The 16,722-nt window shown below is 45.8% G+C and overlaps 1 protein-coding gene across 1 annotated transcript; it reads right to left on the bottom strand.

Moving 5' to 3' along the window:
- Nucleotides 1-243: 243 nt before the first annotated feature.
- Nucleotides 244-6,581, bottom strand: LOC4325450 (cyclin-L1-1-like). Its single transcript, NM_001401835.1, has 8 exons — nucleotides 6,072-6,581; nucleotides 3,616-3,697; nucleotides 3,385-3,525; nucleotides 3,033-3,199; nucleotides 1,227-1,488; nucleotides 773-1,148; nucleotides 647-688; nucleotides 244-569 (listed from the first exon to the last, which is right to left on the bottom strand). The coding sequence occupies exons 1-8, from the start codon at nucleotides 6,221-6,223 to the stop codon at nucleotides 508-510; spliced, it is 1,284 nt and encodes a 427-aa protein (NP_001388764.1). The 5' UTR covers nucleotides 6,224-6,581; the 3' UTR covers nucleotides 244-507.
- Nucleotides 6,582-16,722: the final 10,141 nt, after the last annotated feature.

Here is a 16,722-nt window from a genome sequence, read left to right on the forward strand (position 1 = left end):
CCTAGAGGTAGTGAGCGGGCCAACAATTTGGGCCACAAAGGGGGAGGAGCAGTGGAAGGAGGCGCTGGCAGGGCAGACACCTGGAGGTAGTGGGTGATCCAACAATTTGGGCCACAAGGAGAGGCAGGGAACTGAGGGCACCAAGCACTAATCCAAGTGTTAATCCCTATGCTAATCCAACTCACGACATGGATGAGGATCGAAGGGTTAGGCAACTTCTATGTAAAATCTGGGTGGCCATAGTATAGAATCAACTGATATATAGATTTGCATAGCAAGAATAAGTTTCTCCCATAACAAGTGATTCATGCCCAGACCCACGCGTCATACAAAGCTAAGTCTATGAAGTCTGATACTCACCACAAAAGAAGAATTCTTTTTCTGTTGCAAATAAAAAAAGAGTTTAACAATCATAACAAACACCCCGGAGCCCAGTTGCAATGGCAATTTTACCACGATAGTGCAACGTGTACTTCATCAGTTTACATGTTTTCGAGCTCTGCTAGATTACTGCCGCCTGTGCCGATCTTTGTCACGAGATGAGTGCGAACTGTAGTGATCACCACGATCTGAAAAGGTAGCCAAAATGAAGCAGATAAGAAAACTATATATGGTCCACTGGAGGGCCGCTAATGTGCTAGCATACCTCTTGATGAGCGGTGCCTTGACTTCTCTTTGTCAGAGTATCCTGCATTGGAGGGGCATCATGCAACATCAGGAAAACGTAACATGCTTATAAAAAGAGCCAAAGCAGAAAAATCAATGGCAATACCTGAACTTCTGTCCTTAGAATGGTGTCTCCGCTGCCTATCCCTGTCTGCTTCTCTATCACGCTCCCTCTCCCGATCGGAGTCCCTGCCCTTGCTATCACGATCAGAGTCCCGGCCCCTGCTATCACGGTCCCGCCCTCTTGATCTATCTCTTTCTCTTTCCCGAGAGCGATCAACATTGGATTCTGACTTCTCACTCTTCAAATTCACTGCAGGGCCTTCTTTACCATTGGGTTCAGAAGGTAACGTCTTCCCATCATCGTCACCTTTTTCTTTCACCTTATCTGACCCTGCCTTAATCAGTGCATCCTTTTCCTGGCTAGAACTTGACGGTACAGGGGTACCCTTATCGCTTGCAACAGTCGTTGCAGGACTTTCCTGCACGTGAGTACAAAAAAATGACATCGGTAACAATTTTTTAAATTAAACTTAGCGAGTCCAATCATTCTTTTTAACCTTTGAAGCATTTGTATCAGAAGTCCTCCTATGCGTGAAGGAATCATTGTCCTTATACACTTGTATATATTGTGACTTGGGGAGGCTGTAGAGATGAGCAAGAACTCTGCAAACTTCCTGAATTCCTGCCTCATCAGCATCAAACACATTCCACCAGGGAGGATCTTCAGGGAGGGGCACGCCATGCCTCCTTGCTGCAGCATACACAACTCCACATGCTACAACTTCACTCTTGAATCTTACACATAGAGTTGTCCGCAAGCTGTTATGCAAAATACGCATTGAATTAGAAGTGCAAATTGAACTCAACTCTCAGTATGATTGAAAAAGCTCAAGGCAAAAGCAGTAAGCCTTGATAATAAATCTATTTTATGGTACACTAAATCCTGACTGATCAGACTTGAAGTTTTAAAATATTTTGACACATGCATTCCTTATGAGATGGCTGACAGGCATCATCTTGGCAAATAGGTTGGTCATCTAAATATACTATTACATGAAAAAAAAAATAAAAGTCATCTCGGTAAAGGCACAATAAATTCTGGTTGCATTAGACCAAGAGTGCTAACACGTTACATTTCCCTTGCTTTCTTTTCTTCTCTTCCACTTATCTTACTGAAGCTAAGAGATATAAATGAGATTTTCATACAACATACATGATAATCTTCCAATGAAGTGTAAGGCTGATCATCAGCTAACAACATTTTGGTAACATACTCATATTTTTTATAAAAAAATATTGTATTGGCCATCAAGTTCATCCACAAGTTCTACAGCATAATCATACTCCTTGTAATTTGGGCCAGCATATGTGACTAAGTTTTCAAAATCCAAAAGCTAATGCGATTATTATTGAAGGCTTGTTTTGGTCTAAGGGCACCTTTAACAATGCTGCATTCATATTGCTGAAACTACAAACCTGCACTAGGTTAACTGGATCTTATCACTGTCATGGGAAGATTTGTTATTTGTTAACTGTTATCATTCTGTACCAGAGCACTATCTACAACTCTATACATATGATAGCATAAGGGAGAACTATATGTCCAGAATACAGTTCATTTAGCATTTTAGCCCCTATTTGATTTTTGCTGTTGCAATTAGCAAATTGGTACATTCTGAAACTACAGGCAACTCATTCATAATTTACACTGATCAGAATATTAAGGATTCATGTACATATATGACATGATACAGACAGATGACTACAGAAAATAAAAGGTATCACTTAGTCAAGCTTTTCAATAGTTAATTAGAAATGGTAAGGATCTGCGAGACAAACAAAGTACTATAAGAGAAAAGTCAAGAGCAATGCTGGAAAAATCTTTTAAGAGAACCAATAATTCTAAACTAAAACAAAATTTCACCAATAAGGTAGAATATATTATTATTTTTGGTCCTTGGGAGGTATTATAAGATAACAGGTACAATTAGGCTGTGTTCGTTTGTGCCAGTTGGGAGTCTATCCCTCCGGCATGGAAAACGTAACAGCTTATTATCGCATAATTAAAAAAGTATTAGCTAAAATTAACTTAATAAATGGATTTTTTTAAGCAACTTTCCTATAGAATTTTTTTTGCAAAAAAACACACCATTTAGTAGTTTGAAAAGCGTGTGCGCAGAAAACGAGGGAGAGGGGTTGGGAACACAAGCTGCCGAACACAGCCTTAATAGTCTACAACTAGAAATACCTCCCAAGGACTATAAAAAACTAGTTAAGACTTAAGAGTAAGATATAATTGAACTGCATAAAATTCAATAAGAATATCTAACTACAATAAGGTAAGTTTAGTTCAAATGAAGTACCTATCGTTGGCAAGGTTCCATGCCTCTTGCGTCAGTTCGGGGGCTTCAAGTGTTGCAAGGTAGTTAGATATGAACTTATGAGGATGCTCTACATGGCAAATAAACCCCATCTCTTTCAGCAGATGGCGTTCTGTCCTTACCAGATCATGCTTCAAGTCTGAGTATTTCTGCAACAAATAGTTACAGCTTTCAATTAGCATAATTCTTTATAAAAGTTACATATTTTCTAAAAAAAAGCATAGGTATTACAGCTCTAGCAGCAAGAGAGCAAGAACTAGAGACATCAAGATTTGAAGTGCACAAAGGTTCAAAAAATATTTAAAATAAACAGAGAGTAAAGAAACAGATAAACCTTTGAAAACACATCTAAGTGTTCTATTGGTACGTTCTCTCTCCTACATTCCATTCTATGGAAGACAATGATTATATGCTTTGATCTCCTTGGACTCTCCTCCAACTTCCCTGCCAGCCAAACACAGCTTGCAGCAACTCTCTGCAAGCATAAACAGAGATATTCATTGGTTCAACTCATAAAATCAAAGACTGGTTTGATCAGAGTAACTGAGACAAAAGATTTGCTTACCTTAACGCTAAACCGAACAAATGATTTCTTGCAGTAAAAACGATGAAACAATACTTGTGCTGTGGCCATCACTGCTTGTGGTCTTTGGTGCGTCAAGGAATCCACCACATGCAAATATTATACTTTTAAAAAAGAAAAGAAAATAAAAGTTGCAAGAATGGGGCCTAGCTAAATTCAAGCTACATAGAAAATTATGAAAATCACTATCTCCCAACTAGATATCTTTGAAGATTTGCTACATCAATTGTGGCAACATGAAATACGGTATGGGGTAGGGATGTCAACAGATCTAATAAGAATCGAGTAAGGTCTTTACACATTCATGCTCATGTTTTAAGCACATAACAAAAGATATTCAAATACGCTCACACGGACTAAAAAGGAAAACTGATTGTTGTGATGAATAAAAATATGAAACAAACACATAAGTAATTCAGTTGGATTTTCAATATCCATGTAATTTATGTAGCAGTATGATATTAAGGACGTTTAACCTCTTAGAAAACATAACTAATAATTATATTAAATTGAGTGAACAGGGAAAAAACATAAAAAGAAAAAACTGTTAGGCAAACTACAATAAAATATGTATATTGTTTATTGAATACAAACGGCTCAGATAACATTATTTGGAAATGTAGAACACATATACACAATCAAATAGAGGGAAAAACTATTTAACCGATGGAAATAATAAACCATATTTTAACCTAAAGAATTGTGTAGTCTACAGATAATTCGTATCCGATTGATACCCCTAGTTTGGTTGGACATCTGACTAACTAAATTATTTGACATCTGAAATAGAATGGATGCAAATATGGTGGCTTGACCACAACTGTTGTTTCTTTGTTGTGCTACCCAATTCATAAGCCACTCATCTAGATTTGACAGATGCAAATATGGTTTAATGTTTTCCATTGGATATGTTGTATTATGCTCTTTTCTATTTTAACTAGAAAATGCAATGAAGATATATGTGGCATGTCTAACAAAACAGAGTGAAAAACATTTTTGCCACTCCACAGAGTGTACTTTCAGTGCTTCCCAAATACTCCATAGGATGCACATTTCATGTTCTGGCATTTTGGATCATTTCATGTTAAAACAATGATGATATCTAAATTCAACCTCAGATATGAGAATATTCAAATTTGTAATCGATGTAAAAACATGGACACGCATGTGATCCATCCACTATTTGACTTATAGATTTGTTCCCTCTCCTAAATAGGTCAGTATGAGAAAAAGGTTTTTACTTATAGTATATAATTTATAAAGTAGCCTAATATATGCAACAACTCTCTCTTCCATCCGAATTGTTTTTCCTCTGCAAGGCAGAAGATAAGATGGCGTTGCAAACACCATTTACTACAAGTTAAGTACCACTTCGTTCACCCTAGCAACCAACTCCTACTGCTTCCATCATATTCCATTAACCAGCAAAAATCATGAGGCAATGCATACCTAAAACATGTGGGTAGCACACTGATCCATACCCACATAATCCTGAGTCCTGACCCAATAAAAATTTACACATTTCAAACTTGTGCATTTTGTGAAAATCTGATAACCTGAATGGCTTGAGAAGACAAATTTTATGTATTTTACATCAACTATCAATTCCATCCAATTTATTTTACCTCTGCAAGGCAGAAGATAAGATGGTGTAGCGAGCACCATTTACTACAAGTACCACTTCATTCAGCCCAGCAACCGACAACTGTTTCCATCATATTTCATTAAACAGAAAAAACCATGCAACAGTGCATAACCTAATATATGTGAGTAGCACACTGATTAATACCCATATCATCCTGATTCCTTGCCCAACAAAAATTTACAGATTTCAAGCTTGTGAACTTTGTTAAAAACAGATGACCTGAATGGCATGAAAAGACAAAATTCTACAAACAAAATGCAATGGCAACTATCAACCGTCCTGGAACAACTTATCACCTTAAGTAAGCCCAAGAGATCCTCATTTTCTCCTATATCATAAACAAAGAAACATAACACATTTATTTGCATTTTTTTTCATTGGAATCAAAATTATCAAGATTCAGTGATGCGTGTAACCTTATATAATGTTAATCTTCTTGAGAACATCAAACTGAATAAATGATGTATTGGTCTACATTGAAAAAAAAACATAAGACTCCGAAAAGAAAGAGAAAACATTGACATTTTCATTAGTTTAGCTGGATAATATAAAAGAGAAGCATCTCTAATCTGACAAAACCAAAACCCTAATCCAAAGCACAACGTTCGAACTAAAACTAAGCAAACCAAATAACCCTATCAATTGCGATTCAGCGAGCGCTAGTAAACATGGATGGTAATCACTGAACCGCTGGAAACCCTAGCATGCTTGAGAGACCCCTAACGATTTGACTTGGGCATAAGAACAAGGCGGGAAAAGGTGGGGGGATCTGGGAGGAGGGGCAGAAGGATACAGCTTGAGGAGGATGCCGCTCTCCTGGATGAGGTCGCAGCCGTAGACGCGGAGGGCGGTCTCGGTGGCCTCGTCGATCCCATCCTTCCTCGACGGCGAGTCCCGCAGCTGCTCGTCCGTCAGGTAGAACGTGTCTATCGCCGTGTAGATCATCTCCCCGCCACGCGCGACCCCTTACTTCCCCCGCCAGGTCGCCCGCCTCTACCCGAGCCCGATCCCCCCGCGGGCGGCCCGCGCCGCGCCGCGCTCGGCCAGGGGCAACGGTCCGCGCAGAGGAGCGAGGCGCCGCCGGAGAAGCGCGAGGGAGGAGGTCAGGAGGAGCGTGGTGTGAGGAGTGGAGGCGCGGCGAGGGGGCGAGCGGTGGAGGTGGAGGCGGCGGCGGCGGAGAGGAGGATTTGCGCCGGAGATTTTTTATTTTTTATTTTTGAACTGGAAACGCCGGAGAATTTGACGAAGCGAGAGCTATAGGGATTGGGGAGAAAGAAGAGAGACGGTGAGGTCGGAGCAATCTGGTCCGTCCAAAGGGACGTTCGGTGTTCCACATATGGGATTGGGCCTTTTAGACCGGGGTGCCCGGCCAGGATAGCCGGTGACTCGTTTACCGGTGAGGCGGTGAGGTAAAAGAAAATCTAACATTCCATCCGACCAATATTAGAGGGCTATGTATATATGAGAGTAATTCCTGAACTAATTTATAGGAGTAGCTCACTTTTTAACCTAATTTATAATTTACGGTGGCGACTACAGATCAGACGTAAAATGTTGCAAAGTGTTCCGCATGTTTTATCATTTTAGAAAAAAAAGGTTTCATTCCTCGAACAAAAATGTCTCAACTTTTGAACATCAACAATCTAAACGATGAAACACAATCAACTTACACTTGAAACATTTTGGTACAACATATGACACATCGGTTTTGGACCACTGAAACATCAGTAGATCCGAATGATTTCGGCAAAAAGAATACCAAAAAAAATCACTGCAACATTTTTTACCTAACTAGTGAAACATCTAATACGTTGAGTTGAACCATCAAAAATTGAAAACAAGCAATAGGCTAGATCTATTTCTTCCTCCTCTCTAGTAGTAGGCCATCGTGTTGACGTCGGGATGACATCCCTTGACAACTCTGCTTACCAATTCTTGTCAATATGATCATGCATATATTAGAGTAGTCAATGTGATGTGCTCGTCTATTTGCATCTCTTACGATGTTATAATATATAGAGTACTTTGATCTTACGATATTATAATGTATAGAGTATCTTTGCATCTCCTATGATGTTATAATACATGGAGTCTCTTTTGGTCTATGTTACACATTTTTTGTTGGGACAATTTGAACCATGCCACACAAATTTTGCGAAATTTGTGATATGCCACCCTGGTCCACATGTCATTGACTCATGTGGGTCCTACATGTCGGAGATACGGGTGGTATATCTCAAATTTTGCAAATATAGGGTGGCATAGTTCCAACAAACCCTTTTTTGTTTGTCTCCAATATTACTCTTAAAACAACATTTTAATGCCTTTTTATATATTTATTACTATACTAGCCAAATGCCTGTGCGTTGCAACAGTATTGAAAATAGCAATATTAAGTCCTGGTTAAAAAAAACTATATTTTTAATTGGTTGAAACACAACCTTTCATCTAAAAGAAACAAACAAAAATATCATGCTTAGAAAATTAAAGATCTGCAGTCTACATAATATAAACGACTGCCCAAAATCCTAATATCATGGGCCACATGTAAGTGATGGTGCTGGTGGCAGACTCACCACCACCAATACTATCTTTTAATAGTAGTATAGATCATCCATGGAATCCATGGATAATCAATTGGTTATCCTACTTAAAAAAGGGATAATTTATTTGCATTTCACACAAAAACACTCCAAGAAAATCTTATAAATTTTGCACCATCCGATTGCTTTGAGATTTGTATAGTACTCTAACTCTAACCCCACCTCTCCCCCCTCCTCGCTCCTAGAGTCCTAGTTCCATCAGCATGCCCGTCCACTGCTCGACCTCGCGCTTGGCTAGAAGTCGCCAATGGTGCCAGCGACCCCCTTGCCTCGGTGGGCCTTATTCGCCACGCCCTCCTTCTCAAGCCGGCAGCAATTAGATGCCCTCGCTCGTTGTCTTCCTCTCTCCAGTAGCGGGAGCCATCGAATCCACCACTACCGGCCTCCTAACTACTCTCCTTGCCTTGCCCCTGCTACCAGTGGCCCACCACCCTCCTTCATCTCTACAGCTCCAGTACCATCGTCTCGCTGACCTGCCTATGTTTACCGCCTTTCATAGTCATCCCTCTAAGCATGACGATTTCCCCCCTCTTCCACCCTCCCCTCCCCCCTCCCCCTAAAGACTAGCTTGTTGAGCCACTGTCACACCCTGAAGTTCTCCTCCTAAGCCTAAAAGTGAATTAATAAGAGACCCTAAGAAAATACCGGTGCAAAGCAAAAGTAAACCCTATTAAATCAATGCAAATAATAATCGAAATTGGCATGTGGAATTTTTCTTGAGTTCTACATGTCGAAATTCACTAACAGGATTTTTAGTGGAATTTTCAGAGCCCTAGAAATAATTTTAACCAATTAAAATTGAGCAAGCAATATTTTAATTCCAGGGAAAATCCTTTTCTCCTTTTTCTTTTTCTTTTTCCCTTCCTTTTCTCTCCTTTTCTCCCCCTCCTCCCTGCTGGGCCAGCCGCAGGCCGAGGCCCAGCCAGGCCGCCCCGCCGCCCTCCTCTCCCGGGGTCGCCGACAGGTGGAGCCCACCTGTCGGGTCCTCCCCCAACCTCCCGCCGCGCCGCCGCGCCCACGTCTCCGCCTCCTCCGGGCCACGTCGGCCACGCCCGCGCGTGCGCCGCGTTCCCCGCGCCCACTCCCCTCTCTCTCCCGTCCGCGCCCGCGCCCGAGATGGCCGGGATTCGATTTTCGAATCCCGCCTCTCTCTCCTCCCCCACTCTCCACGTTGGCCGGCGAAATCTCGCCTCTCCCGGCCACGTCCGACTCCCCCTCTCCCTATTTAAGCTCCGACGCCACCCCCTCTCTCTTTTTCCCCATTTCGCCGAACTCTCCCGAGCCTCCCATCGCTCCCGCGCCGTGCAACCACCTGCCGCCGCCGTTTCCGCTACTCCGGCCGCCGCTAGCCGCCGCTAGGGTCGCCGCCGCGCCGCGCCGTCGCCGCCGTCGGGTTCGCGAGGCTAAACTCTACCCCGGCCGCTCCTTCCCCGTCGAGTTTCGTCGCCAGAATTCGCACCCCCTCGCGCTCCGGTGAGTTCAACCGCTACCGCCGCCTTCGGCCATGAATGCCGGTCGCCGTGGTTCATCTCCCTCTCTCTAATCTCTCTCTCTTCCTTCCTTAGGGCACCCCGAAACCCGTCCGCCGGTTGCCGTCGTCCTCCCGTGGCTTGCTGTCGCCGTTCGCCGTCGTCTTCCTCCGCGCCGACCACCTTCGGTGAGGTTTCCTCTCCCATCCATTCCCCTCCCTCTCCTTCCTAGCCGCCGCTTAGTGCCGCCGCCTTCGTGTCGCCTTTGCGCCGTCGCCTCCGCCGCCGGATGCCGTCGCCGGCAACGTGTTCGCGCGCGCGCGCCGTCGCCATCGCCGCGACCGGTAGGCCGGCCTTGAGCCAAGCCGAGCCGGGTCGCTGCCGCCCGTCCGATCGACCCCGAGGGCGATCTGGGCCGTCGGTCCCGTGGACCGGCGGTGGACCACCCGCGTGGTCCCGGTCCGCGGTGAACCGCACTCCCCCTTGAGTCGCTGACCGGTGGGCCCCGCGTGCCGGCGCCCCTTTCCTCCCTCTCCCGAGCCGCTGACCGGTGGGCCCCGCATGTCGGCGCCGCGCCTCTTCCCCCCCCCCCGTGCTGACGTCAGCCCTGGGATTTATTGCGCAATAAATGATTTCAGGTTTTTTTTTTATAGAAATAAACATAGTGAATCTTCTAAAATTCATAACTAATTCATCCGAGCTCCGTTTAAGCCCATTCAAGTCTCAGTAAATCAAGAAAAATGTGTAGAATCCATTAAAAATGGTTTTGTTCCCTGTTTCAGTAGTCTTATAGCCTGTTTGCAATGTTTGCCTTGTATGTCGCTAGATTCCGGTTCCTCCGACGCTCCGGTGTACTTCGAAATAGTCGCCGAGGTTCCTCCAGCAGCAGAGCAAGGCAAGTCATGCTTGTCACTTGAACATGTTGATCCTATATTGCAAATGCTCTATTGTTTTCTTTCAAATATTGCATTGTTTTATAATGTTACTATGGGATGTTTACCTATTGTCATAGCCATGCTATTGTTGTACCATGTCCCTTCGTCAGCTTAGGGTTATAACATGACTAGAGATTGGACTAGGGATTGCTTAGCCATGCTTAGTTCAACTAGTGCACAATGGGGAAAATCTTATTAATGTTTAGACTGTTGGTTCTAATGGTATTGTTGGATTAGTGCCACCGCTTTGGTGTTGGTTAATTAAAATAAATCACATGGTGGGCTGTGGGTGCATGGTTTTGCTGGTCGCACCCATGGCAGTTAAGGACCGGTTCGCGGGATGCCCTGGAAGAACTTATCGTACTTACCACAAGCCAGCGTAAGCAACGGCTTGGCTTGTAACGTAGCTTTCCTCTAGCCGACGCATCCAGGCAAGGGTGGGCGTGATGGAGTTTGGATGGGACCTGCGACGGCCTATGCGGCTTGCGGATTCACCTAGGCACGAGAGGGGACTGCCCGCTGCCTTGCGAGGAGTGGGGGTGAAACCTGAGGTGTGGTGTGCTTGGTTAGAGGGGGTTATGCGAAGGGTCTTGTCACGGCCTCTTTCCGGTATGTTGTGGTGGCATGTCGGCGCACGGAAACGTGTCGTGGGGCTGTGTCTTGTGGATACAGTTGTACACCTCTGATCAGAGTAAAACTATTCGAATAGCCGTGCCCGCGGTTATGGGCGGTCAACCAGATTCACCGTGATTAGTCTCACCCTAGTGTAATCTTTTGAATTTGGATAGTTTAGGTGGATGGTTGGGCCTGTTGCAACGTGGGATAGCGTTGGACAGTGGATAGTTAATATTAATTAATTATTACAACTGTTTAAATCTGTCAACTTCTGTTTATAAATGCTCGCTTTATGCAAATGAACCACTCTAGCTCTTCTTTTATAATTCTCTACATCATACCCCTATTCCGGTATGACTTGCTGAGTACAGTGGGTAGTACTCAGTTTTGCTCTATTTTTCCCAACCCCAGAGTACGAGTATGTGTCAGATGGAGGTTTCTCTGAGGAGTAGGCTTCGTCCGTGCCGTCGAGGATGCCTGTGGAGTGGTGTTCCCGCTGCAGTTCTAGTCAAGGCTTAGCTCCTGTTGTCTTTCTTTCCTTCCGCTGCATTTATGTAAGACTTTTATGATGTTTGTAAGACGTGGATCTGAATGTCAACATTGTCGTTTGTGTACCCCGGCCGGTCCTGGACGGGGATTTTAATGCACATTCTGCTTGGAATTCTATTCGGGAATTTCTGGGCGTGACAAGTTGGTATCAGAGCCGACCTTGACCGTAGGACAAGCCAAATGGAAAAACCTAAGAGCCCTCTGAATCCTTTTCATTGCATATGTTCTTTGCAATTGGATTTGTTCCGGAAAAATTGGGATCTGTTCTTGTGGTTCAAGGGGAAAAATCTTGGTCGCTCGTTTAAGTGAGATTTGTCAAAACAAGTCAGTCCAGGGTTTTTGTAAAACTATTGAGATTTATTCGTCAGTCAGTTGGGATTTAATGGGTGAAATGCATTAGGTCCTAGCTCAGGAACATGGGTTGCAAGGTATTTATGCTCTTACTGTTATTATTAGTATGTATCTAATTTCCCCAATATTTTATCGTTATGTGAGTCTGTCTTATTTATTCGCTCTCATGCAAAACGATCTATGCATAAAATTTTGCTCTTATTCGATTCTCTTATTTGAGTCTTTTATTGCTTTATTTAAATTTGGATTTGAGCATGCATTGATCCTACTCCTTTGTCTTCTCTAGATGGCCGGCCACCCACCCAACCACCGCGGAGAAGGCATGATTGACTTTGTGGCAGAGTTGGCACGTATGACGCTGGTGGTGGGCTACCCCAACGCGCCAGAGTACACGACTGTTCCACCGCTCAGTGGCGAGCTTCCTCACCGTGTTCGCCTGGAGGTTCACGGCTACGTGGGTACCTGCCTAGCTAATATGGTGGTTGAGGCATCCGGAGGCACAGCAGATCACGCCTGTCAGGAGGCAGCATACCTGATGATGGCCAGACTACGGGAGCGCCACAACTACATCTTCCACGACACGGCGTACCGATTTCACCCTCGTCGAGCCAGCGGTGATGATGTCAGTACTTTCCGTCCGACAGCCGGCGAGAACGACACTACCTTTGGTCACATGTGTGCTGTGATGAGGGGATTGGATAGGATGCACTCAGACTTGCACAAGGCGTCCAAGGCCTTGAATGATGGGAAGCTCATGAGGATCGTCGCTCTGAAGGACGAGATAGCGCGCCTGAAGAGGGATAATGCTCAGTTAAAGGGTCTTCCCGCGCCAGGAGGAGTCCGGATCCGCACTACGCCCCACAAGACCACGACTGCACCCGTGCGCATCCAGCTTGCGCCCAAGAACCCACCTCCATCAGCAGCTCCCGCAGCACCTCCAGTTCCGCTCGCAGCTCCGGTAGTTCCTGCAGCTCCAGTACCAGCTCTAGCTCCCGTTCACGTGTCAGCTCCCGCGTCTGCTCTCTCCTTCGCTCCAGCATCAGCCGCTAGGGGTCCAGCCAGTGGCAACGGAGGTTGGTTGTCTGCTACTCCCAGTGGCAGCTGCGATCTCAGCAGCAGTAGATCCAGTGGCTCAGAGCTGGGCAGCGGCGAGACTTATCTGCCAGGCTCCAGGAGTCGCTCAGAGGGACCTGGTGACGAGCAGGACGACGCCTTCGACTCCACCGACCGTAGGAGCCGTTCCGAGCATTAGGCTCATTTTCCATTAGTTTATCGTCTGTCTAGCATTTGTTTGTTAGTTTGTGTATTTAGGTTGCTTGCTTGTGGGTCAGTCGACGGTCGATATCATGTGCCTATGATATGGCTGTCTTAATAAGGATTTTTGCTTGCTTTTTAAGTGTTTTAATTCAGATCAGAACAATTACAGTTTAAATTCCTATATAATAAAGCTTAGTTTTTGAGCCTCTATTTTTCTTCTTTTCCCCCGTCTGCTTTTCCTCCAGATGGTCTACACCAGGAATGGTAGCCGCGCAACAGGTGAGGGCAGCAACGGCGAAGAGCGCACTGAGGGTGTGCATCCCAACAGCAATTCCGGCAATGGTCCGCCACCACTTCCCGAGAATCCGACGCTAGCCCAAGTGATGGCACATCAGACTTAGATGATGGCAGCCATGATGCAGCAGATGCAGCAGCAACACCAGCAGATGCACCAGCGGATGCTGCAGCACGCCGAACAGCAGCATCAGTAGTTTGGTCCCCCTCCCCCTCAGTCCAAGTTGCTAGAGTTTCTACGTGTCAGGCCACCCACCTTCTCCAGCACCACCAACCCTATGGAGGCGAATGACTGGCTCCATGCCATAGAGAAGAAGCTGAATCTCCTGCAGTGCAATGATCAGGAGAAGGTTGCTTTCGCCACACACCAGCTTCAAGGTCCTGCGTCAGCTTGGTGGGACAATCACATGGCCACCCGCCCGCCAGGCACTGAAGTCACTTGGGAAGAGTTCTGTCGTAGCTTCAGGAAGGCGCAGGTGGCAGATGGGGTCGTGGCACAAAAGAAGAGGGAATTCCGGGCACTCCATTAGGGCAACAGAACTGTGACGGAGTATCTCCATGAGTTCAATCACCTCGCGCGATATGCACCGGAGGATGTCCGCACTGACGCCGAGAAGCAGGAAAAATTCCTAGCAGGTCTGGATGATGAGCTAACCAACCAGTTGATATCTGGAGATTACGCCGATTTCGAAAGGCTGGTGGACAAGGCAATCCGTCAGGATGATCAACGCAACAAGATGGACAGGAAGAGGAAGGCCGCTCAGTTCAGGGCACCTCAGGGAAGTCACCAGAGGCCGCGCTTCGCTCCCGGGCAGCAGGGTGGACCTACCACCATGATCGTCCGCCAGTACCGCCCGTTCAACCCTAGCAACTTTCCCCAGGGCGCCAGTGGCAGTCAGAACCACCATGGAGGTCAGCCCAACCGCGGTGCAGCTCCACGCCCACCAACGGCACCGGCACAGTCAGGCCCGTCCGCGCAAGCCAAGAGGGAGACTGGAGCAAAACCAGGGTCCTGCTTCAACTGTGGCGAGCTTGGCCACTTCGCTGACAAATGCCCGAAGCCTAGGCGTGCCGGGCCAAGGTTTATCCAGGCTCGTGTCAACCACGCATCTGCGGAGGAGGCACAAGCAGCACCAGAGGTCGTACTGGGTACGTTTCCTGTTAACTCAATCCCTGCAACAATACTTTTTGATTCTGGTGCAACACATTCGTTCATTTCAAAGAAGTTTGTCGGGATGCATGGGTTAAGGAAAGAAGAGCTTAGCACACCAATGAGGGTTCATACCTCGGGAAATAGCTCAACCTCAGTCAGTTTTAGCCCTTCAGTGCTAATAGAAATCCAAAGATCACCATTTCTAGCCAACCTCATTCTTCTCGAATCCAAAGACCTAGATGTCATTCTTGGGATGGATTGGCTGACCAAGTTTAAGGGAGTCATCGATTGTGCGAATCGCACAGTCACCTTGACCAACGAGAAGGGAGAAACAGCAGTGTACAAATCACCAGACTCACCAAAGCAAGGGGTCTCTTTGAATCAGATTGAGGCGGAAATCCCAGTGGACACCGTGAAGAAGAATTTGAGGAAATTGGAAGATATACCCATAGTCTGCGAGTATCCAGAAGTGTTCCCCGAAGACCTTACTACCATGCCACCCAAGAGAGAGATTGAATTCCGGATTGACTTGGCACCGGGAACCGCTCCAATTTACAAGAGACCGTACAGAATGGCGGCCAACGAACTAGCAGAGGTCAAGAAGCAGGTTGATGAGCAGCTGCAGAAAGGGTACATTCGACCAAGTACTTCACCTTGGGGTGCTCCGGTCATTTTTGTGGAGAAAAAGGATAAGACGAAGAGGATGTGCGTTGATTATCGCGCACTCAACGAGGTCACAATCAAGAACAAATATCCTTTGCCGCGAATCGATGATTTGTTTGATCAACTGAAAGGAGCTAAAGTGTTTTCTAAGATAGACCTGCGATCAGGCTACCACCAGTTGAGAATTCGGGAAGAGGATATTCCAAAGACGGCCTTCACCACTCGGTACGGGCTATATGAGTGCACGGTTATGTCTTTCGGACTTACCAACGCACCCGCATTCTTCATGAATCTGATGAACAAAGTGTTCATGGAATTTCTGGACAAGTTTGTTGTGGTATTCATCGACGACATACTTATCTATTCAAAGTCCGAAGAAGAACATGAGCAACATCTCCGTCTGGTACTCGAGAAGTTGAAGGAGCACCAGCTATACGCCAAGTTCAGCAAGTGTGACTTCTGGTTGACGGAAGTCAAATTTCTGGGCCATGTCATTACAGCTCAGGGTGTGGCAGTTGATCCATCGAACGTAGAGTCAGTTACCAAATGGATCCCACCGAAGACCGTGTCGCAGATTCGAAGTTTTCTAGGACTGGCAGGTTATTACCGCCGATTCATCGAAAACTTCTCCAGGATCGCCCGACCCATGACTCAGTTGCTTAAGAAAGATGAGAAGTTTAAATGGACAGCTGAGTGCGATAAGAGTTTTGAGGAGCTCAAGAAGAAATTAGTATCCGCACCAGTTTTGATTCTGCCCGACCAGATGAAAGACTTCCAAGTCTATTGCGATGCATCCCGTCACGGACTTGGATGTGTCCTAATGCAAGAGGGCAGAGTGGTTGCGTATGCCTCGCGGCAGTTGCGTCCACACGAAGGGAATTATCCAACTCATGACCTGGAATTGGCAGCAGTGGTTCATGCTTTGAAAATCTGGAGGCACTATCTGATTGGCAACCGCTGCGAAGTATATACAGACCATAAGAGTCTGAAATACATCTTCACCCAACCGGACCTAAATCTCCGACAACGAAGATGGTTGGAACTAATCAAAGACTATGACATGAGCATTCACTACCACCCGGGTAAAGCCAATGTGGTGGCAGACGCATTAAGCAGGAAAAGTTACTGCACTGCCCTATGCATCGAGGGCATGTGTGAGGAATTGCGGCAGGAGTTTGAGCATCTCAACGTGGGAATTGTTGAACACGGGTTCGTAGCCGCTCTGGAGGCACGGCCTACGCTCGTGGATCAAGTCAGAGCAGTTCAAGTAAATGATTCTGAAATAGCAGAGCTGAAAAAGAACATGAGAGTCGGAAAAACCCGGGATTTCCACGAAGATGAACACGGCACAATCTGGTTGGGAGAAAGATTGTGTGTACCTGACGACAAGGAACTGAAGGATCTGATACTCACCGAGGCTCATCAGACCCAGTACTCCATTCATCCAGGCAGCACCAAAATGTATCAAGACCTCAAAGAAAAGTTTTGGTGGGTCAGCATGAGGAGAGAAAAGCTGAATTCGTCGCACTCTGCGATGTTTGTCAACGAGTGAAGG

This window comes from Oryza sativa, chromosome 1 (genome assembly GCF_034140825.1).
Source record: "Oryza sativa Japonica Group chromosome 1, ASM3414082v1".
Taxonomy (NCBI): Eukaryota; Viridiplantae; Streptophyta; class Magnoliopsida; order Poales; family Poaceae; genus Oryza; species Oryza sativa.

What these genes read in the sequence shown, in the direction of transcription:
- LOC4325450 (NM_001401835.1), bottom strand. Translation starts at nt 6,223, where the DNA reads ATGATCTACACGGCGATAGACACGTTCTACCTGACGGACGAGCAGCTG. An exon ending in TTGTTCGGTTTAGCGTTAAG is followed by an intron (nt 3,526 to 3,615) that starts GTAAGCAAATCT and finishes TTATGCTTGCAG; the next exon opens with AGAGTTGCTGCAAGCTGTGT. An exon ending in TTCTAAGGACAGAAGTTCAG is followed by an intron (nt 689 to 772) that starts GTATTGCCATTG and finishes CCTCCAATGCAG; the next exon opens with GATACTCTGACAAAGAGAAG.